The sequence below is a fragment of the Acanthopagrus latus genome, chromosome 12, assembly GCF_904848185.1.
Source record: "Acanthopagrus latus isolate v.2019 chromosome 12, fAcaLat1.1, whole genome shotgun sequence".
Lineage (NCBI taxonomy): Eukaryota > Metazoa > Chordata > Actinopteri > Spariformes > Sparidae > Acanthopagrus > Acanthopagrus latus.
The window spans coordinates 23,328,255-23,353,107 of record NC_051050.1 but is presented as its reverse complement, the minus strand read 5'-3'; the positions used below and the strand labels follow the sequence as shown (position 1 = coordinate 23,353,107).

The 24,853-nt window shown below is 44.8% G+C and overlaps 1 protein-coding gene across 4 annotated transcripts in view; it reads right to left on the bottom strand.

The window, feature by feature from the left end:
• LOC119029414 (seizure 6-like protein) overlaps positions 1-23,237 on the bottom strand; it is a 53,068-nt gene extending 29,831 nt beyond the window's left edge. For all 4 annotated transcript variants that reach the window (XM_037116211.1, XM_037116213.1, XM_037116210.1 and 1 more), the window contains exon 1: positions 22,902-23,237. In XM_037116211.1, coding sequence (XP_036972106.1) covers positions 22,902-22,998 — 97 coding nt within the window. In that variant the 5' untranslated portion in view covers positions 22,999-23,237. The remainder of the gene's footprint in view (positions 1-22,901) is intronic.
• Between the last annotated feature and the right edge of the window lie 1,616 nt (positions 23,238-24,853).

Below are 24,853 nucleotides of genomic sequence, written 5' to 3'. Positions count from 1 at the left end.
GTTTAAAGTGCTTTATCAGACCCAAGACTGGCAGCAACTGTATCTGGAATACATTCCCTGTCTACCATGTCCGTTCCCCATGGAGACTCACTGTGATAACCACACAAACAAACACACACACACACACACACACACACACACACACACACACGGCACGACTCAGCCATCTGAAGGCTACAACAGACAGTTTTTTGGCTGCATTAACAAGTCAGGCTACCATTTCAGGTGCGGAAATAACTTCTCCGATCAAAGCGTGTTGTCGGTAAATAAAATGCGCGGCTCACGATGAACGGCATCCTGTCGTTTCGCTGATGGTAGAGACGTTTCCCGGGGACGCCGCTGCGACGAAAAAGGATTGTTTTATTTGCGTGTGTGTATCACAGTAACTTAGTGAACGACACAGTGAACCGGGCATTAACTCCAGCGGAGTGCGTTCTCTCGTGCTGTTACTATAGTAACTATCACTCCGCGTGAGACCCGCCAAAAACATCATGAGGCGCTGAAATCTGAACGAGGCCCAACCGGGCCAACGTCCGTGACTACGGACGGAAAACAGATTATTGTACGAGTTTCTGAGTCGGGGAACATGAAGCAGGAAACAGTGACCTGCAGTTAATGTGACAGCACAACAAGCTGATGGTAAATAAAGTAAAATAAATTTTAATGATAAAAGTCCGGAGCCTGCGTCCAATATCAGTTGAATTAATCGAACTAGTGCCGTGCCCGTTCAGAGCGTGTTCGGCTCAGATCGTCTGGTATTTTGAGGTGGTTACAGATCTCACAGGCTCATCAGGGAAATCTGTCAAACACGTTTAATATTCATGATTCAAAACCTACATGACTGCATCGGTACTTTGTGAGCTGGACCGCAAACAACCAACGAGGGAGGCGTCCCGGAGCAGCTAAATATTCGTACCCTCGAGGCTAACGTTAGCTGGGGCACCTCTGTTGACAGAAACTTAAAAACCTCAACTCCAGTTCTTGCTGAAGAACAGAAAGTCTGTGTTGATCACATCTCCCGGCACACACACGGACTTGTTTTTTCTTTTGTTGCCTCATTAAAATTCACCATGCTAATCTCCATTTTGTATCATAGCCCTGAGGCTAACGTTAGCTAGCACACTAACTGTTAAAGGAATCTCACCTCCAGTTCTTGCTGAAGAATTCGAAAACACGTGTTGATCACATCTCCCCACACGCCTGGACTTTCTTAACCTGCTTTAGAAACGTTTTTCTCACTGCAACACAAGTTCTCGCACCAAACTGATCTCCATTTTGTATCGTATCCCGAGGCTAACGTTAGCATGCACATTGAAATCTGACCTCTACTTCTTGCTGTAAGAATATAAAACCCACGGTGACCACATCTCCCCCCTCATCCAGACTCATTTAACCTGCTTTTGAATTTAAAACTCTTGCACCGAACTGATCTCCACTTTGTTTACGTCTGCTTCCCCATGAGATCACGCGAGAGGGATCACAAACCCGCCAAGTGTGAAGCAGATCAGATGAAACTTGCTTTATAGTTAAGACTGTTTTAAGGGACTCTTCAGCCAACGATGGAAGTTTCTCATCATTATAACGAGCAAAGTTTGTTCTAACGAGACATGTTGCTTTTGTGATTTAACGAGACGAGTTTCATGTTATAACAGGGAAAAATTGGTATCAGTAATAATGAGAAAATATGTCATAATAGCACGAAAAATATCTTCTCATAACGTGACGAGGACCTTGATCTTGTTGTCTCAGTATTCCCAGATCTCAGCAATTAACTTCGGTGTGTTCGGTGTTATTATGATCATTATAAATACAACCCCCCCCAAAAAAAAACAAAAAAACAAGGTCAGCGTTGTAATAAACCAACACCTTCCTCATCCTTGAGGGAGTCAACGCAGGACAACTTGACCATCGGCGTGCCTCTGTGTTAATCATCAAGCGCCGGCTGCTAATTGGCTGAACACACCAGGAGACGTACTGCAGCGCTTGTGACCTCAGATGTGTCTGCCTTCTCAAATTCAGGCGCTGGGGTAAGCACACTGCTCTGATTTAATGATTTCCTGTGTGAGAAGTGCCAACACACACACACACACACACACACACACACACACACAGATCGATGCTATCTGAGGATTAGCGCATGAACGGCGCTCGGGGTCAGCGAGTGGAATGACCTGAAACTGAAAGCGGAGCAGCTATCGACCCGACCTATCAGCGATGACCTCGCGGAGCAGATGTAGATAAAGCAATCTCCTCTCTGCTGCCGCGCAACTGCGACACACATCATCATGTAAACACGCTCGTTAGCATCCATATAATTTACACTCTGATGCAGACGCTCATTAGCATAAATGTCAAATGCGCTCATTAAAAACTTATTATCTTATCGGGTTGTGGTGGAATTTGTGACGGCGAGGAGCAAAACTAATAACTCCTTATGTTTGATGAAATTAACGGTTTGATTATTAAAGGCTAATTTTCCGTTGAATTTAAGGATTAAATAACATTGTCTGACTAATGATGCGGAAGAATGGCGGCAGCATTTTCAGAGAGAGAGTTAATTAAAGTTAATTAGAGTTAATTAATTAAACTCGGCTGATTGGAAAAGTGTTTAACGGGAAATAAGTGGCTGCAAAAAAACAAATTTGATTTCTGGAAACACCCGGTTAAAGGAAGTGAGTCTTCGACTGTGACTTAAACTTCACAAATATGTATTGTTGGTGCATGAAACAGTCTTCGAGCTTTTAGGATGAACTGATACATAACGGACGACTGAAACAAGAATCATAGGTTTTACTGATACACAACCACAGACCCGTTTTGCTTGAGGCCACAGAAGGGAACATGGAGCTGTCCTTGGGCAAGATATTGCAAGAAAACCGTTGTATAAATTCATCCACGTCCCAAAGAAATGTGTCAACACAAGGCACGTAACGTTAGCGTTAGCGGCTAACGCTTCCTCTACCTCTGTAGCCATGTGCTGGGTTATATTAGCTGGATTTCTGCTTCTCTGGGACGCACAAGTTACCTCTCTACGTAAATGCACAAGACAAGGATTTTTGTTTTCCTCAGCTTTTGTAGCCGTACGATGCTCAATTGTAACTTCACCAAAAAATATTTAAAAAAGGATGTTTGCAGAGTCGCTTACTGCAAGTTTCCACAATGGATGTCAACTCACTGATCAACGTACTACAGGTCTGTTTAGATATTATTTTCCAAAGTAAAGTCTGACAGCCGCTCACAAGTCCGAAGCAACCACCCTGTCCTGGGAGGCAGAGTATGGGATTGCCAAGAAGAGTGATGCATGATGGGTATTCTCTACCGGGGCTGCTAACGGTTGCCACGAAGACGTTTTTCAGCCAACTTTGACAGCGCTGCACTCTGTATAAAACCTATGGTCGATTAAGAAAAACACCTGGCTGTCCAACATCTTCGCACACTTGTCTGCGTGTATTACTGGTCCTGTTTTTCTCTTGCAAACATTCAACGTGCATTTAAAAAACAGAGGAAATGTGCTTCTCTTTGTTGGAAGCAGTGGCGTCAATAATGGCGTCCTTTTGTCTTTGACAGATCTGTTAGTTAACGAGGCGTCAGTCCCTTGTTTTCCGTGAAAATATGCCAAAAAAAAGGAACGACTGAACGATCACAGCACAAATTTACCGTTGGCGCGGCAGAATATGTGTTTTCTGGACTGAGTCTGTGTTTAAAAATACAAATTGAGGAAATGGTTTGCGTGTTTTAGTCACACCGATGGATCAGAATATACAATCAGGTCCCGCAGCTGTCAGTGTTTACGGTGAATGTATTCAGACGCTACGTTTTGCTTGGTTGACCTTCACCGAGGCGGCGTGTGGCGCCGCTGATCTCCTCCACACCTGTCTTCCACCCCACGTCTGCACGCTGCACGATTATTTATGAATGAAAACATAAACTCCCCGTCGGCTGAAGCGAGTCCAAAAAAACCCCAAAACACTGGTGTATCGCATCATTACAAATTTATCTGAGTGGTTTCCCTGTCGGATCGCGGTTCTGTTTATCTCCCGAACGCTGCGGATCGATAATTCTCGTCTTGTCTGCGAACATATATCAGTCGAAAACGGGGAGTGAATCTTCTGCAGCCTCCTTCTTTCAACACCTGTGAAAAATCTGCTCTGCTTTTGGTTTAAGGCTCAAAAACATGATGCCACGAGCCTCAGCTGGTGTGTGTGTGTGTGTGTGTGTGTGTGTGTGTGTCAGAAGCAGGTGTTACTGCAGCCAGGCATGACCAGCTCAGTCGAGCAGATGGCGTCGTCTGTGGGCTCTTTTTCCTTCACACCATCGTCCTCTCGCTCTCGTTTCCTCGTCCACTCTCTCCTCCTCCCCCTCCTGCACCATCACCAGCCTGTTGGTGCGACGGTTTCCTTCCTTCTCCACCTTTACAATCACTTCCACGTCAACTTTTCCACTTGCACCCACTCCCCTCTATACATTCCCACATCTTGTCTTTTTCCCGGGCTTCGCACCCTCTCTGATTCATGTAAACGCCCGTGTTTCTCCCCTCCGGGACGACACGTTTGATTAATGAGCGATAAATCTCGTTGCTCAACCATATAAACGCTTTCCCTGTTGGATTGTGGGACGGCGACGGCAAAGATTTATTCGAGGAGAGTCTCGTTTCTTTTTCTTCCTCTTTTTTTTGTTTTCACACATCAGCAGCTACACTGAGGAAAAAATGTATCATCCACCATCTCACCCCATAAACACCCACGTAGTTATTTATTAAAGAAAACACAAGTTATTTTGGTGTTTCAGTCTTTTGTCTTGACCTGATTGTGTTGCTTTTAAATGCGCTGTATGTAATTTCTGCTGCTGAAGTCTCTCAGTTAAAATGAAGCAGAAAACACAACTAGAGGTTGAATATTCATAATTACTAACACGACGCTGACTCAGGCGATCCAGCGGCTCTATTTCACGCCTCGGCGTCGTATTGGGTTTAAAATAATCCACCTTGCTTTTTCTTCTCCAGGCTTCTGAGGCAAAGTTAATTTTTTTTAAAAAAAAACGTGTCGTAACAAAACATCCATTCCAGGTTTTGCTCATTCGAACAGCGGAGTATTTCAGGCCGGTTTAGTCGAGTCATTTCACGGAACATTAACTCCCTTAAATCGTCATAATTTATTCAGCAGGAAAAGAAAATGAGACTCACTTTCCACTTTACTCAAATCACACAGCTCACGCTCTCCGTGTGTTTTCCCTCCTGAACGTCACCGAATCCAACGGCGGGTCAAAGATCTTCGAGATTAACGAGAGGTCACACCGGAGTTCACGTTTGATGTGAACTTATCTCTTTAATCTTGACAGAATGTTTTCTAACCATTTCCTTTTTGAATTTCAGCAAAAAAAAAAAAAAAAAAAGAGCAGTTCACCCAAAAATAAAACAAATGCATGCAGATGGACAGAAAACATTTCTGGAGCTTCACAGCAAAGCAGCACTGCAGCATTTAAAACAGAGCATAAACGTAAGAAACAACGTTTAAAATACATAAAATGGCTTCATACAGCCCGAGATCCCAAACTGATTTGCAAAGACTTTATTTTCACCCTCTTTTGAAGCTACTACAAGGAGTAAAGTGGTTATTCAACAGTCTCAGTTTAATTCTGCATGACCTACATCTGCAAACGAGTCCATCAGCAAGAAGTTTAACTATTTCTTTTTGTCTTTAACGACTCTGTAAGGACACTCCCACACAGAGTTTAAAACCCTGCGACTCCCCTCCACTGAGTTAACATTTTCCTAGACACAAGATAAAGCAAGTTAGCCGGTTAAAAAGAAGCAGGAGGGGTGTTTTTCTTTCAATAATATCATTTTGTTATTCTAGTTTTTGGTCTTGACGGTGGAAAAAACGACCACTTTTGTCTCCAAGATCAACCGAATATCAAATCCACCTGTTGTAGCTTTAAGCAAACTCTTCCAACGTAGCTGCAGAGCTAAAACCGTTAGCACCAGACTCAGCGCACATCGAGGGTGAGAACAACATCATTTAAAATCAATTTGGGATCTCAGAGCTTCCAGAGACGTCTTTAACTCAAGCTTCCATCTGCTTCGGTTCTTTAGGAGACGCTGCAGAGGCTGTTTTGTTGCAGAGCTCCAGGAATGTTCCTGTGGAAACTTCTTCAGCATTGCGGCGAGTAGATAAAGACTGAATTCTCATTTTTGGGTGGACTTTTCCTTTAAGCACAAACCCTGTAAATAAGCAGCACGTCCACCTCGTCTCCATCAGTGAAGAGAAGCTGTGTGATTCACTGCACATCAACACCTTCTTGTTTTTTTATTTATATACACGTACATCTGATTTCACCTTATTAAAGTTTCTGGCACCTCGCTGCACTTTTTTCCAACCGTGTTTACGGAGACGCCCGGTCACATTTTTTTTTTTTGTTTTGTGCCAGAGCTCACAGATGGACACCGGGCGACAGAGTGACGACTATCAACACCTCCCTGCGATGACTGAACATTTCACATCGCTGGTTACGTTTTCAGAAATATGTTTGTCATAGCAACCAGCTGATCTTAGCGCGAGAAGCACTTGTGCCTCGACACTGAGTAAGAGTGTCTCCCGGTGTGTGTTCGAGCCGATGAGGCGATGAGGAGGAAGGAGGGAGGATGGAGGGAGGAGGGAGGAAGGAGGGAGGAGGGAGGGAGGAGGGAGGAGGGAGGAAGGAGGGAGGGAGGAGGGAGGAAGGAGGGAGGGCGCCTGCGTGTGAATGATCGTCGTGGCTGCGGCGGGAACGAACACACGGCAAAGTAGAGACGACTTAAAGTAGTGCAGAGCTTTCCTGCCACAGCTTTTGGGACTCTGCGCGTCTTCTTATGTGAAAAAAAAAACATTTAATCCTCATGAGGATTAAATGTCCTCAAAAAAAAAAAGAAAAGAAAGAAGGGAGGAAGGAAGGAAATATTCCAGAGTCGGAATATTTTTTTTTCACTTTCTCTTCAGGGCTGCCTCGGAGTTGGATGTGGGTTTAGGGGGCTAAGATTAGGATGGGATTAAGTGGAAATGTCAGAGTTAGTAATGGTAAAGGTTGGGATTAGAGGGGGTGGTTAGGGACTGAATACAGTTTCTAACAAGTATGCCGCAGTAATACAAATTTGTGTGTGTGTGTGAGTGTGTGTGTGTACATGTGTGCCAGCCGCGTACGTGTTTGTTAGCCGCTCCACTGAGCAGAAACATCGCAGTGTGAGAGCACTCGCAGCCACAAGTCATTGAAACTCTCATCACACTCCTGCCTGCCTCCAGTTAGCAGCGGGGAGGAGGAGGAGGAGGAGGGGGAGCCGGAGGAGGGGGAGGTGGAGCAGGAGGGGGGGGGGAGGGGGAGGGGGAGGAGGAGGGGGAGGAGGAGGAGGAGGAGGAGGAGGAGGAGGGGGAGGAGGAGGGGGAGTGATGGAGGGAGGAGGAGGAGGAGGAGGAGGAGCAGGAGGAGGAGGAGGGGGAGGAGGAGGGGGAGGAGGAGGAGGAGTGGGAGGGGGAGTGATGGAGGGAGGAGGAGGAGGAGGAGGGGGAGGAGGAGGAGGAGGAGGAGGAGGAGGGGGAGTGATGGAGGAAAGTGATGCCAGTTGATGCCAGAGGAAACAGACAGCTCCATCCCTCCACAGGCCCAAAGTCTTGTTGTGTTTTCCGCAAAACAATGATGACTTCACATTTTTGCGGCCTCGTGTCGCGCGTCACGCTGAAGCTGCTGAAAGTGTTTCGTTGACAGAGGAATCAGTGTTTTTAATCAAGGTAGCGGTGCGTTTCATCCGGTCGCCTGGCGCTTAAACTCACGGGGGAAACATCAGATGATACAGAGAGTGTGAACGTGACTACACACAACGTGAATTTCTGCCTGGTTTTGGTAGTTAAAACTGCCGATATACAACTTTTTTTTTTTTTTTTGCGTGATCTCAAGAGGAAGACACATCAGGCGACACACAAAATACTCGTTACCTGACGTGTGACGAGCAGCACCGGCCCGAAAACATCAAGAATAACGATGGCTGGATTTAGCGGCGTCAGTTTCAGGGTCCTGCTCTCGTTCACTGTCACGCTGTCGAGGTTCACTGGGACGCTGGAGCAGACGGGAGCCATCTTTAGTATTATTAATAACATCTGTGCTTGGTACAGTCAGAATGTGTGCTGCGAAAAATATGAGCTCGAATAAAAAGATGTTCAGATATTCTGTCTGTTTTCAACCTGTGTGATTGTGTTTGTTGTTATCGAGGTGTTTCGTTGACAATATCTTGATTTTTGATTCCAATCTGAGAATTTATAAAGTTCTTTTGAGTAGATTTTAAAATACTGAGATGTGCGTTAGGCTCTGTCGGTGCTTCTGTCATTGATTTATAGGAGTTTGAACACAGGGAAATATTTATGCAGATGACCTCTAACTAGCTGTAACAGCAGGTTCACATTATATCCACAAAACCTGCAGCCACTCGAGGGTAACAGGCTTATTATAGATCATAATTTCCTTATTTACAACAACTTTGAGCTTATAAAACAGTCAAAAACAGGCGCGTAGGTGGAAAAACAGCCTATATGAAGAGCAAAATGCATAAAACTATGTAAAAAACACATAAAAAATGTATATATTCGAGATCTTGTTGGATACACGATGCATTAATCATCTGGTGTCGAACCTGCCTGAAGGTTTTATAACATACGTAGCACAAGAACCCGTTTTATTTTAAGAGTTGTGTCCTCTTTCTTTTTGACGTCCATGTTGCTCCCATACTCCGACGTGAACAAGGTTGCATGACACAATGTTCTGCACACTGGACGCTGCCGACTACAAGAAAAACACATAATATCACCAACATTTCTCTTTGAATCACCAGACTTCATGAGGTAAACGTCTGTGGAGCTCCGACCATCTGACAGCTTCTGGTGACTTTGTTCCATAAAGTAAAATAACGGTCTGAAATGATGAACTTTACGTGTGATTTGTAATTGAAGGGACTCGGCTTTTTTTTTTTTTTTTTTTAAAAAGGGATTTCATTATCATCGCGCTTAAAAAGAAAATCCGCAAAACAACGTTAATCTCGACAGTGTTTAAAGTCCACAAGCGCCAGTAATTAACCTCCGAGGCCAAAATATTAAAATGAAAAAAATGAAATCTCTCTCTGGAGTGATGTCCCGGCTCACCTACTCTCAGAGTGTGTGTGTGTGTGTGTGTGTCTCTCAGGTATGTGAGCTGTGTGCTTTTAATCCATGAATAAATGAAAAGGTGGGTGTATCTCCACACCAGCCGCATCAATTGTGTAACGGAGGCAGAGAGGCTGAGAGGAGTCAGAGGAAGAAAAAGGAGGAATGCTTTTAAGCGTTGAACCTCGGGGTGGCCATGACCCAAATGTCAACACGGAGAACGTCGACCAATAAATTATGAGGCGGAGAAGAAATAAAAGTGAGCTGTGATGAGGAACGAACAGTAGCTGTGTGTTGAACACCACATATGTCGCTGCTTCATTAGCAGTAATTAATAATGTCTTCTCCTTCCTTCGTCTTTGGATTTAAGAATCATGTGAGATTCTGTAGAAACACTAACCTGAGTGCAGCGCTGAGGCTTTTTACGGTATAGAATAATAAATGTGCACTAAAAGCCGAGCAGTCGCAGGTTTCTGACTGTTTCTCAGCCGTCCATTACATCCTTTATATAGAACGATTCATGGAGGAGCTGGTGTGATAAAAAATATATTTTCACTTTTCAGGCTCCGATCAATCTGACCTGACCTTAGCGTTCGATCAATGACCAAAAACGCCCCGCGGCTTTGTTCCCATCCAGACCTTCATGAGTAAATGATCAAAAGTGAGCGAGAATGGATCGCAGCTCAGGAGATCGGCGGCAGAATCGGACCGTAAGTGATGACGACGGTGTCAAAACAGCAGAACATCCCACATGTATGGATTTCTGTGAGTGTTCATTTCACAGCTGCAGATCGACGCCAGGCTTCGTGATTGATTTCATCCCTTTCACCGCGTCTGTAACTGTTTCTGGCAGCCGAGTCTCACATCACAGATGTCCGACTTTAATATATATTAATATTAGTCATGCTGGATGACGGTCTGTAAATCTGTGCAGGACTTTGTCGAAGTCGCTTCGTCATCGTTTTTCTTTCACTTTTTCTACTCAACGCTGCAGTTGCTTTCGATTTACGATTAATCAGTTAAAACAAAACGTAAGCGAGGTTACGAGCCCGGCGTGGAGGTAATAAATGAGGCAAATTAAAGGAGCAGCTCGCCGCGAAGATGAAAACGCAGTTATTATCTGCTCGTCCTCGCGCTGATGGGAAAAGTTGGGAGAAGTTTCGAAGTCGATAAAACGTTTCTGGGGCCTCGCAGCAAAAACGCTGTTGCAGCATTCTCCGAAACAACTGAAGGAGCTGGGGACTTGTTTTTAAAAATGTAGAAAAAGGACTGAAACCAGAAGAGTGCATACCTACTCACAGATAATTTCTTTCTACAAGATCCCAGCATTGTTATTCCCTGAGAAACTGATTCCTGGAACCGCCTCTTTATCTGGATCGACACCAAAAGTCAGTGGGCTCTATTCTGGACTGAGACCCATCATCCATCCAAGTTTCATGAAAATCTGTTCAGTAGTTTTTGTGTAATCCTGCCTACAAACCAACAAACAGACAGGGAAAAAGATTTTAAAAAATGGCTCGATACGACAAATATATATACACAGCTGTCTGTCCATCATAGAGGTTATATAGGATGTTGCAGTGAGGAGCTGGTGTGAGGGTGTCAGGGCTCCGATCAATCTATCCTGACCTCAGTGACGATCAATGACTGAAAGTTAATGGGGTCCACTGTGGGCTGAGACCCGTCATCCATCCAGGTTTCATGGCAATCAGACCAGAAGTTCGTTGCGACGCTGCTGATAAACCAACCGACCGACCGACAAACAAACAAACAGACACCCGACTTTCCACCAGCATGAGGGTGACGAGACAATGACTGAACTGAATTTTTTGGGTGTAATGTTCCTTTAGAGCTCCTTTAAAAGAAACTTTCATTACAAAATAGATTTTCCCTGTCGATCCCGGCGCCCCCTGTGGACAAACAAACGGTTTAACCACCACCTGCTGCTGTCGTAAAGATCTTGAACCGGCTGCTGCGGGTGAATATCACTTTCTGTTTGCAGGATGAGGTCACGTATCTATTTCTGCCTTTATACGATTAATAACTGTAACATGATGATGGTGAATCGATGCTGTAGCACCAGACTGAGGAGCAGCTTCTCTCCTCAGACTGCGACACTCCTCAGTTCATCCTCAGCAATGAGAAAATAGTTTTAGTTTTCATGAGTTATCTCACCCAGATAATTCAGAATCTGACCCACCAGGCGTTAAAAATAACTTTAATAACCATGCAGAAATCTTGTTTGCTCATGTGGATCACACCGAGGCATCAGGCTGTTTCTAAACCAATTAAAAGTTACTTGTAGAACGTTTGACGAAAAGAAACTCTCACGTTTGTCCGATGATATTTTTATTCTTCCTGTTTCCTTTACAGCCTCATATTCTCTTATCGACAGCGACTGCATCGCACCGAAACGACAGCGTGACTTTGACTAAATGAATTAAGGCAGCAAAATGTTGACGGTGATGGATTTCGGCATCACAAGCAAAATTTCGTGTCTGTGCATGTTGATTTTTATTCACTCACGAAAATTAATGGATAAGCCAGGATCGCCTGGAGGGCTGGCAAAAAAAAAAAACACTCAACAACAAAACAAAAACAGCGGTGAAGTTTGTTTCAAACTCCTGGTTTCTGCTTTTTCCATCAACGACTGAATCTCATGAATTCAGTTTGAAAAATTGGCTCCAGAAGAAACTGAGCTGTGGCAAAAAAGTTTCTGTTAATGATTTATTGGAACTTGTGAAACAACCTGGAAGACATGAGTAGAAGAAGAAGAAGAAGAAGAAGAAGAAGAAGAAGAAGAAGAAGAAGAAGATGTGAGTTTCAGTGGATCAATCTGACACAAACAACCATTCCAGAACATGACTGGCAGCCATCGTCCTGCAGGAAGCTCAAGTCTGGATGGAGGCTTTGCATCTCCTCAGCCTTTAAATTCATCCTACATCACGCCTCAAAACTGTTGGACCGTAAATTCATCCAAAGCTCGGAGGGGCTTTGTCGGTGCGAGAACTCTGCGCACCCCGTGACAGGAATCAATCAATCAATCCCCCGACCAGGCAGCCGAGCGCAGCAGCGCTGATACATTGAACCTCACGGCCCCAGACGGGAGCCAATCACGGTGAAAAAACACCCAGACATCCGTTTTCTATCCCACAATGCTCGGCTCCGTCTCTGCAGCCCTCTCAGCCCGATTGGAGCTGAAGTACGAGGGAGACAAACAAACCGAAGTCGATAGCATGACAGGCGTCGCTATCAGCGCGGCGCGGCGTGGATTATCACACACACAGACGCTTGTTTGTGGAACGCGTCAGCAGACAGAACTACTTCAGTGGGATTCCCGTATCAAAGGCAGATAGATGAGCGAGCGGCGCGGTGGCTTAGCGTAAGCTTTGAGGCAAATGGGAACTGAAATATTAACCTTTTAAAAGGCTTGGCTGCAGACACACTCGATTGTGCCAATCTGCTCTGAGTGAGTTTGACAAGGCAAAGTGTCAAAGAGCGTGTGTGTGTGTGTGTGTGTGTGTGTGTGTGGGTTAGACTGGAAAATCCAAATTGTCACTTCATTCCCAGACAACCGAATCAAATCTCTCTTTGGATCACAATTCATTATTTGCCACTGAGCGAAAGAGAACAACATTTTCGGTGCCCTTTCCATGTTCCACGCCGCGGAGTCAGCCGTTAAATATAAATTTGCCTTCAAGAGAAGAAATATTTTTTCTTTGTGCGCTTGAATTTAATCAAGGAATTTGGCTCCTTTGCTTCTTCTTTCTCTCCGTGGATCATCGCGGACCCTCCGGAGGCTCTGAGCTCGTTAGAAGCCGGCATTAAACCACAGGATGAAAAAAAGATTTGCACCGCTCTCCTGTCTGTCTGTTGAATATGAAGCAGCCAGGAGATGATTAGCTTAGCGTAGCTTAGCATAAAGGCTGCATCACCGCAACCAACCAAGAAGTAGCCTGGCCCCTCGTAAACCCATAATTTGATGTTTTGAGATGGAATCTATCACGTTCAGACATAAACCTGTTTCCTCCTGTCTCCAATGCATTTAGCCTGATGCTAAGCTAAGCTAACTGGCTGCTGATTGTGTCTTCCATATCAAACAAACAGACAGGAGAGCGGTATTGATCCTCTCATCTAATCATCTAATCCCTGAATAAAAGCGAACAAGCACATTTATAAACCACACCAACATGAGTACCTGCTGCAATCACAGGTACAGTTCAGGCATGCAAAGTAGTTTTATTAAATCGTCCCTGAAGACTTCATCTTCGTCTTCACCGTGTCAAATTGCCCAGTGACTTTCTTGTTATCTGCAGGTTTTATGCAGAGTGTCCCCCCGCTGTAGTGTCTCGCTCTATTTTTGGACGAGTCACTTGAGGAAATGTCAACTAACTGAATCTTGCAGCACCAAATCCTATTTAACTTTGTGGCGATTTAAGCTCCTCAGTTCTGGTGTTGTTGAGCTACACACACGATGAGGTTGACTAAAAACGATGCAAAGAAATGAGGATATTTGACACCTGAGACTTGATTTAAATAATCATAGCTGGCAAAAATTGACACCACTGTAGATAAATCAGTATCAGAGTACGTGTTGGTGACTTGCAGTTATTTCTGGCAAGTCTAACCTCTCAAACATAAAACGATATCATCCTCACAAATCTATTATTGTTCTGACTTTTAAGACCAATCCAGTCGTAATATGACACAGACAAATCATATTCATCTCATTTATTCGCATTAAAACTTGTTCTGCAATGCTTTGATAAATTAAGACCCAGGAACAGAGACAGATAACAGACACACACACACAAAAAAAACCCTGAATGCTTTAGTTTCAACTACACACACACACACACACACGCAAGCGCAGACATCCACAGCTTAAAACAGACAAACACAAAGTTAAGCTTCAGTTAATTGCTTCTATTGTAGAGAAGTGTCAGCAGCATCCGTGCAATCCTGCAGCCATCCTAGAGAGGATAATCCCAGATACTGAGGCAGGCACCAACAACTAGCTCTGAACAACAAACACACACACACACACACACACACACACACACACACACACACACACACACACATAAACCCCTGAAAACAGCCGCACTGGGTCACAAAGGTCTAAGCAGACCTGCTGAGGTGGAGACATCACTGGCGGTAAGACCTGTCACTGATTCAGGCGACCTGCTTTCATGTCAACAGTGCCCACAGAGGAAGGTTAGAACCAGGAGAACATCGGGGGAGGCACATTACCCCCCCGCCGACTCCTCAACCGCCTCACACACACACACAGACACACACACAAAGACACACACAACTTTGAATAATTCACTGGGATGTTGTCGGCTCTGGTAAGTCTGTTGCAGAAGCCCCGGACCATATGTCAAGAGCGCGAGAGAGAGACCGAGAATCTGCAGCTCTCACTTCTGGTCCTAATGAGTGTAGGGACTAATTGAGACGGCAGCTTGTGCATCGTTCACAATCCTCCAGCGGCAGCAAACACAAACAACAATAAATACACACAGACACACAGAAATACAATGAGAAGTCAGGACAAAGACCCCCGAAGCACAGGAAGTCTGAAGATCTGAACGAGGCTTCAGCATTATTATTATTCTTTTAAATATATTTGAGGAAGTTTAAAGGACTTTTCTGCTTGTTTAAGTTATTTAAAGGAACAGCTCATGAATTCAACTGAAGTAGACAGGGAGTGAAAAAAACACAAGATAGCTTCATATATCTCATCCGGCATAATCCAAGTCTCCAGAAGCGTAATTGATTCTGGATCTGCGGGCTTCCGCAGACTTGGATTACACCGGACGTGAATGCTGCAGAACTGTTTTCCAGGAATTTTTCACGGATTACGAAACATCCCCGGCTTTCCATCAGCATCGGGGTGAACTGTTCCTTTAACTACTAAACACATTCCGTACATTAATGTCTGCAATTTTCAAAAACACAACATACATTTTGAAAATTGATTCTCTACAATTCAGGCAGATGTTTGATTCATGTTCTGCACCAAATTCACTCAATTCTCTGAAATCTGATATTTAGGATTTCTGCCAAACAAACCTTTTCAAAAAACACACAAATTAAAAAAAAAAAAACCTGGTATACGTCAGTGATTTGCATTTGCATCGCACTGTGCTGTGTTTCCTCCTCCTGCCTGACTGTGCAGTATAAGGATGTCACACTTCTTAGACTTAGTGAATGTAATCCTGGCAGAAATGTTCTTTTCCTCTTTCCTTCCAAAAAAGCACATCGGGAGTGTGAAAAATGTAGCCTGAAATGTTAGTAGCTAAATTCGCATCATCTCGGGGCATGTAACAAGATGCAACAAGAGGCTGTTTCTCTTTTTATAAAAAGGGAGCCTGTTTACAGCAGTTATCAGAGGAGAATGAGAACATAATGTTCAATAACACATAGTGGACTCCATAATCACCCTGTCCAACACTTCCTGACTGAGGAGGTGATCGACAGCGACTCCTACAACAAAATATATATATATTACTATTTGTGAAACACAACTGGTTTAGGAAAACATCGTAGTTTTCAGTTATCTACGTCACCTTACGTTACTTCACTTATGTCTCGTCGTTCGGTACCAAATTTAAAAACCGAAGGAGTAAATCTCGTCAGCTTCGGTGGGCCAATGAGCATGCAGCGTGCTCGTCCTGCCAAGATCTAACAGTGCTGGTGATTGGCTGTCTCGAGGCATGCAGGAGAAACACCAGGAGCCGGTATTCAAGTCAAGATATATCAAGCTTTTTACTTGACTACACGTAAGTAAGTTATGCACCTGACTTCCTCCTTTGCTGCTGTGATAAACTACGGCCACTCGAGGTCGCTGCCTGACAAAAGACATAAATATGGGCTGTAATAAGCTGCTTGTACAGTCGATGTCACTCGAATCGTACAGCTCAGCCATCAACACAATCTGAGGGAGTCGACAACATCAGGCAGGCACGACGCTGCTTCTGAAACCCTCCCAGGAGGTTATGAAGCCTGAAACCCTTAAATGCCACATTTAGAGAATATCTAGTGAATAGGCTAAACATACTTAAACTACTCACGACATGCCTCTGAACCTGGAGCGGATCTACTTCATCAGACAACGCAGCATTAGCTGTTCATTAGGAGCACAGTGATGTGTATAATCATGTTAATCAGGGGCTCATATTCCGGTGAGCTCTCCTGGATATGAAAGGTTAAACCCCCTCTAAGCCCACCTGTGCTACACTGCTGCTGCTGCTGCTGCTGCTGCTGCTCTGGGCCAAGAGCGCTGCTGATTAAAATGGGGTCACCTCCAACTTTCTGTCCATGTCTGTCTCTGCTCTCCTGCCATGCCTTTGGCTTCGACACTCCTCTCTCTCTCTTTCTTTCTCTCTCTACCTGTTGTGTCTCTGCAATCTGTCTTCCTGCCTCTTTGATTCTTCTTCTCCCAATCAAACATCAGCCGTAGATCAGTTTCACAGACTGTTTCAGAGGGATGTAGTACATGAAGAGAAACCCGAGCTCTGAACAGATAATAATAGCGCCACTGACCTCCTGTTAACGCAATTTACCAAAAACAGAAAAAAAAATACATGGCTACAATCAAGACACCTCACTCGTTAGGCTGCAACTATCTTGATTTTACGATAAATCATCTCATCGTTGTAGCTGTAAAATATTTGCCCCTCTAGTTTTTGCAGCATCTGTTGCACCAAACTCCATTCTAAAAACAGGCGATTTAAGTTTTAAGCGTCCACATGCACGCTGGGGTATCTGTATTAATCACATAGTACATCCAGCCTTCACCTGCAATCATGAGATCTGTGTGGTGACCAAACCAATGACATTATGGATGCGATAGGCGGAGATAAATTTCCTACATAAGCAGGCCAGTTAGCAACCCCAACCCTTCGTTCAGCGGTCGTCCAACTAGTAGGATTCCCTGGAGTCGACCCGCGAAACGCCGGAGAGATGATATATCTAATCTGTGTTGGAAACGCCTCGGTCCAAGACAGATTAGACGTATAATCTGCATATCTTCCGTATCCTGCTGCCACCACCACGCTGCAAAATAGGGCGTTTCATTAATTTCTCATGAATTATGCATCAGTCTTGGTTCTAAAGAGATGTCTGGTATCTGTGCTCGACTGAATGGAGCGACACCTGCAAGCTAGTTCAGGCAGGCACCTGGAGCTGCACTGCAATCATCCGCCAAACGTGAGTCTATTTAAACGGTTAAAAAAAGAAAAAATCCCCCCACCCTCCTGCCTGTCAGTGTCACCACTGCAGTATCACTACATGTTCTTTCACCACCACCACAGCATCCATTATCTGTATGTAAACATATGGAGCCATGACGCCAAGCAGGTTTACGGAAAAACCAGTCGCACAATATTCATGAAACTTGGTGCGAAGGTGTAGTTGGAGCGGATCCGGATCACACGTCAGATTTTGTTTCCTTTTGTCATCATTTTAGTTCGGTTTAAGGAAGGACAACCAGTCTCTCATCCCACGAAGAGCAGCAGCCGATCGGTCAGGCTGAAGAGGATGGTGTGTTTACTGGGGAAACAACAGGTCACAGCGAACCGATGGCAAGACATACAGAAATGACATACATCTTAAAATCCAGTTGTCCAATGTGAATAAACATCGGACACCTATAAAAATATGATGACTCTTCATCCCAGTCCACGTTCATGGGTACCAGTATGAGGTATCCGTTAGTAGCAGTCGTTACTGAGCCCTTGTGGACCGTGTCTCACGAGTAAAGCAATAAAAACCACCAGATATACTGAGGAAAAATGTCCTACACTTCACACCTGAAGGCCAGTAAATACTGGGTGTGAAGTGTGTACTTTCATAAGAGATATAATCACAGAAGGGTGGACGACCGGCCTTGGCAGAGGTCAGCGCTCTAGTAACGTCGTTATCTCAAGAAACGTGGTTAAAACATCATGTCATTTTATGTATTTTGTTATACAAGTCACACATATATATGTATGAAGGGGGGTATAAATCCACATATCCAGTATAAACAGACACAATAGTAGCTTTTGCCTTTCAGCATCCTACTTCATATTCCGCGTTGCTTTTCCTTCTCAAACGTTCCTTCATGTTTCTGTTGGGCTCAGCCTCACTTTCCCTCGTTCTCTATCTCCTTCTGATGCTTCTTCTCAAAAAGTTTGCAGCCCGAGGATCTGGTTGTATAATAAGGCCGGAGCCACTCAACCATGGGAAACAATCTCCTCTGTCTCCCCCTCACTTCCATTTTTCTCTCCTCTCACTCACAAGTAATAGGAGGGCAAAGAAAGCAAAGAGGAGAGAGGCGACTGAAAAGGAGGACGGTGGGAGGAAGGAAGTTCACGAGGAAACGAGAGAGGTGACGTGATGAGAGGAGAAGGCGACTTACAGGATGAAGAGAGGAGGAAAGGATCTACGTTTTTATTTTATTTATTTATTTATTTATTTTAAATCAAGCCCAACATGCATTCCCAGCAAACTTTGTTCAACAAAACAACGCCCGTGTGGGTCGATGAAAGCGCTCGGTGTTGCTCTCTGGATGCAGACTGCAGTTGGCTTTGCTTCCCAGCTGGAGCGCTTGAATCTGCACTCAGCTGTCAAGCTGTCTTTCTGGCAGATTATCACTCTCACCCCGAGAAATTAGACCACGCAGCGATCCAGCCTATCTTCATACACAGGCACAATCCGCACATTGAAAAAAAAAACACACCAGCACACACACACACACACACACACACACACACACACACACACACACACACACGAAACACACACGCAAACACATAAACACACACAATCGCAAGCCTGTTCTGTGACATTACATCTCTGCTGGGTGATCTCATTAACCACAGACACCGACAGCGAGATGAAACCAGCGATGCAGTGCACAATACTGTGTGTGTGTGTGTGTGTGTGTGTGTGTGTGTGTGTGTGTGTGTGTGTATACACTGTGTGTGTTCGTGGCTGCTTTTACAGATCGAAACGTTCGTGCGTGTACACGAGGGAAGACAGGAGTGACGAGGATTAACAAGCAGACTGAAGCCTGCTGGGAACTGATTGATGATTTAGGTGTGTGCGTGTGTGTGTGTGACTGTAAATTATTTAAGCACACACACACACACACATACACACACAGTGAAGAAGTCCTCCCTGACAGTCGGAGGACATTCAGCAGCTCTATGACACCGACTGTCACTCTGGATTTTCAGAATAAAATCAAATAGTTGAGGTGCTGAAACCTCCTGGAACAGTGTGTTCAGTGTTCAGTGAAGAGTTCAAATCAATCACAGAAGAGTCACATGAAGCCGTGACAGACGTCAAGAACTTTCACCGTGATGACAATAACGATTCACGGTATAATCCAACCAGCGTGCTCACAGGTTCCCATCGACCTTTTGAACTTAAGTACAGTAATGACGTATTTGCACTTTGTTAGTTTCCACCGTGTGTTTTTATTTATTTGAGGTTTCTTATTTACCGAAACTAAACCGGAAACACTGAGACGATTCATCACTTTTCAGCTCTAAACTCGACTCGAACAATATGAAATGCAAAAGAAAATCAGCTCAGTTGAGAAAAGGTTGAGCCACATGAGTGTGAGCGACATTGTGGAGGGATTCTGTATTGTATTCACATAAAGTGGACAGATTAATATAACAGTGGTTAAAATTGAAGCAGCGGAGGCTGAAATATCCAGACTTTAAGTCCCTCGGATGGGTCAGGACCCAAATAACATCATCCTCCACTTCCCATTATGCAACTAAATTGGATCTTTTCGTTCGACTGTCACTGCTGGTAAATGCTTACTTGGCTTACTTTTGGCTTTCGTTGCCACCAGCAGATACTGTCAGGAAAAAGGATTTGCTGCAGGTAAATATGTGGTTTTGAAAACATGATTTCCAGGAGACAGTGTTGAGTAATGTGTTACAGAAAACCCTGACCCTGAAGCTGCCACAGTCTGACTGATCCAATCACATCTCCATCGCGAGACAGACGAGAGTTACCGAAGCACAACGTCTTACAAGCCAGCCTTGTCACCAGGAGACAACTTGGATATCGGACAAACCTGCAAAAAAAATCATTTTTCATCGGCTTCTGCTGACATGTTTGTTTCTTTCTACAATATCTGCTGCACATTGCAACTGCGACATGTTCCAGGTCAGAGGAAGATCACGGTTACAGTTACAGTGTTTGTTTTGGACATCCAGTATTTTGTCCATTGCAGATTGGTCCAATATGGATGTAACTGTGAGGGGATCCTGAACAAACGGACCAGAATCATTTACGTAGCAGAAGCAACACAAGAGTCATCTTGGAAGATAAAGCTCCCAATGAGCCGCAGAAGACAAACCGCAGCTCATTACTCTGTCCTCCAAGGATAAACAGCATCAATTGTTTCAGCAAATCCCCCCACAAAAAAACACGACAAAGACTTCTAGGAGCAAAGACTTGAAAGAAAGCAGGAAGTCAGGTGGCGTTAATACAGAGCGAGAACGTCCACAGAGGGAAGAGAGACGGACAAACTGTTAGATCCTGATCCTGAGCTTCTTTCTTTTTTGCCTTTTATTGTTGTCTTTATACGATCTGATTTGAAAGTATTGCTTGTTTTTACTGTTATTCTTCTTGTGTAGACTCCAGGAAGATCAGTGGAAGCCATCAGGCATCAAAAAAACAGAAAAAAAGAATGATGGAGGAGGATTTTCTACAACCTGGCAACCCAAGACGTCTTCCTATACACAGCTGTCTCCATTCCTGTTTACAATCATTTATAGTTTGTTAAGAAATGTAATTTAAATGTTCTATTGGATGCACCTAAAATGATGGAGAGGATCAGCTGATTTAAAGTCAGCTGTACTTTCCTCTTTAAACACACCGACTGCTTCAGCTCACAGTCGTGTCTCTGGGCTGGACAGAGCAGACAGGCAGAGTGTTTACAGGGAGGACCGTCTGGTTCGAATAATCTGGTTTCGCCGAGCCCAAGGTTTGCCAACAGCCTGTCTGCTCTCTCTTGCCCTTGAGAGACTCCCAAGAAGAGCAGCAACCGACCGGTCAGGAGGGCCTGCAACAGCTGAAGAGGATGGTGTGTTTACTGGGGAAGCAATCAAAGTCCCATCTATATTTCTGGAGGTGCACGTGATGGAGGCTACGGTGAAGGGCGCGCACCTCCGCAGAGGCATGAATCACGTTTGAGAGGCAGCCACATGGAAACGCTTTTCTGTGTTTGCATCGTTTCGGCCGATCGCCCACATGGATCCTGTAAACGCACTGCTTTGAAACCTGGTCTCAGGGTGGAAAAATTTGAAAACGCCGCCCTTGTGTTCTCATGTGGACGGCGAATCCGCCATCAGCCCGCCTTCGACCTCTGAACCCCGCAACGTCTCCCAACAACAACAACAACAACAACAACAATGGGACAAAATATTCTGCTCCTCTGTCTCTACGCTGAGCGAAGAAAGATTATGGACGACCGACTAGACATTTTTGTCTTCTTGTTGTGTTCGGTTTCTTCTTCTACAGTCTGTTTACGGCGCAAGCTTCATGCGCATGCACAGTCTCTTCTTCTCTGTTTTGAATTTCAAGCGCCACCTATAGGCTGGAATATCAACTACAGCGTGTTGAGTCGTTTTCAATGGATCCGTTTGGATGCAAATATTCTTGAAACGATGCCGAGGAAGACGGAGGAAGAAAAGATCGTTTTGGTGCGTGTGAACATGGCACAAGACAAAAAAACAAAACAAAAACAAGGGAAATGATAATTGAATGATCATAATTTGATTAATTCAGTCTGATTTGGAAAGTCTAGAAGAGCTGCACGATGAAATAACAAATAAAGGGGCTAAACCGGATGTTAGCTGGTGGAAGTCTCCAGTGAGCTCTACAGGCTGCAGAAGGCAAAAGACACAGTTAACTCTGTACACAAGAAGTCTGTTATTTTGAGGGATTTCTCTGTTGACTGACCTGCATTTATCCTTTTTACTGCATCACGATTTATTGCACTGCAGCCACTTATTCTCAACGTCTGCGGTAAGAGAATACAGTCTGTCTGTCTGGATTTGTTTGGATGTTTTTGTTGTGCGTGTCTTGGATTGCAGAACAACATCCCGACAATTCCAGTGGCATCAAATAAAAACTGGCAGCCCAAATAACCGATCAACACACATGAGAGCCATTAATCAGTATAGTCCATCGCTCCATGGTTCAACTTTCCTCTCTGTAAACTGGAGGGATCCCCCACCACACACAACACTCAGTGCGTGACTACACAGTCCAGCTGCAGAGCTTGTTGACAGGTGGGTCCCTCCTGATCCAGGCTCCCACGCACACCAGTGGGCTCGGGTCCACATGGGACCGGTGTCAGGACGCCTGTGCAGCCCTGATTTTTTTTTTTTGGAGGCTCAGTAAATAGCCCGCAACAGCGTTTTTATTCCAGGACTTCAAAAGGCTGCTTCTCTCTCTCTATCTATCCTCCTCCTACGAGTGGAGATGTCTGAAAACAAATCCAGGGATGCCCAGGAATCCGCTGCTTTTGTTTTTTGTTTGCTTTTTTTCTCTGCAGCGACTACAACAACAAATAATAATATAATAAAAAATAAAAAAAAAAACTCAGGCTGCTGTCATTGAGCTTGGACAGAAGCCAGGACAGAGGGGAAGGATTTAGAGAGTGGAGGAAACAAACATGCAGCGGTGTGATATTGTTGTGCATCATCAGAGGAGATGAGACTGTACCTCCTGCTGAGACGGAGCTCCACAGCAGCCCGATCCACAGCACCGCGGGGAAGGCGGTGCGGAGTCGGCAGCCGAGCGAGCGGGCGGCCGGCGGCATGGCGAACAGAAGCCGGTCCGACACACAAAAAAAAGGAGGAGGAGGAGGAGGAGGAAGAGGAGGAGAAGATGCAGTAGAGTCGGGCAGGTGTGGATGGAGCCGGGAGCGGATCAGAGCGAGCCGACGGTCCGCATGTCAGCGCAGCATCGTCCTGACTGCAAGGAGCCGAGCGCCTCCTGCGTCCTGCCTCCGATCTGTCCTCCTTTCTCCTCCGCGGACTCTCCTCTCTCTCTCTCTCTCTCTCTGCCCTCCTCACCCGCCCACCCCCTCCACACACGCGCCTACACACGCACGCACGCACGCACACACACACACACGAGGGGAGCTGACCTTAATGATAATGAAACTTTTGCTCAGAGAGAGAGAGAGAGAGAGAGAGTAAATGTGTCAGGGTGACTGTTGTGGGCTGCAGCAAGATCAGGACACACTTACATAAGATGGAGAGAGAGAAAACAGACAGAGAGAGAGAGAGAGAGAGTCCCGGGTGGTGCAGATTTACTGGATAGATGAGGGGATGTGTGTGTGTGTGTGTGTGTGTGTGTGTGTGTGTGTGTGTGTGTGTGTGTGTGTGTGTGTGTGTGTTTGCAGGGGAGGAGGTGGTTGGTTGGTTGGTTGGTTGGTTGGTTGGTTGGTTGGTGTCTCATCACCACCACCCAGAGCTGGTGATCTAGCTGTATTTCCGCTGTAGCTTCAGGGGGAACTGAACACACTGCAGGCGGAGACATGCTGACCACTAGAGACACTGGTGTTTACTTTAAAGACCAGATCCATAGTCGTTAATTTCACTGTCTTGTACTAACTGGTAGCTGTAGTGGTGTCACCAGCAGAGGACGTGGCAGCAGATGCAAGACGCTGCATATTACTAGTTGCCTTCATTTTAAAGTAAAATGCCAAAATAACCTTTAAATAACGGGAGACAGAGGATCACAGTCTGATATAATACTCGTCATATAAAACACATCAGACCTCCACCTTCTATGATGCAGCCTTTAATGACACGACAAGACAAACATCTCTTCTTCAGTGTCGTTTTATTTAAGTCCACAGAACAAAGAAAGCATGGTGTGATTCCAGAATGTGAATTAAAGTCCATTCAGGCTTCACTGGTTTCATTTTCAGTCACACAGAGACTCAACAAAGAACTTACAGGCTCGGCTTTATTGAAAACAACAACAATAACTGCTTCACTTCGGTCTGTAGAGTGTGATACACGACTGAAAAATTACTAGTAACACATTATCTTGCTGTAAACGTTACCCCTGACATTGCTACTGGAAAAACACGGCACTGGAAAAAAGGACAACGCAGTAAAATATCTCCTGTGACTGACATTCGTGTAAAAGCAGGATTTTACTTTCAGTGGCTGAGGAAACGCTCGCGTTTTGTTGTGAACTCGACCGAGTTGCCAGGATAAAAGTTAGCAAAGGACGTTTCTGCAAAAACCACAGACAAGTAACAAAAATGTGGTTGGGATTAGGAAAACATCACGGTGGTTTTAATCCTTTCCTCAAAAGCAAAAACAAAGGTGGATCTTCTGGGAACAAATATCCTGATTTACGACCTCGCACTGATATTTTCTGACCACCTGGACGCAGCTCAACAAGCTGTAAACTCAACACTTCGATATAATTATCTTATAAAGTCGATATGGCGAAGCTGTCAGCAAACAATTGACCGTAGTGTCCTCCTGATAAAAGTAATCCTTCTCTTCCACCTCCTGCAGGGAAACATCCGTCTCTTCTACCTGCTGAACTCTCCCCTACCTTCATCAGCTGGTCTTTTAACTGCGTCCGTCAGGTAAAAGTTCACCTGAGGTGAAAACAGACTAACGTCTCCTGAAAGGGTTCAGTCAGGA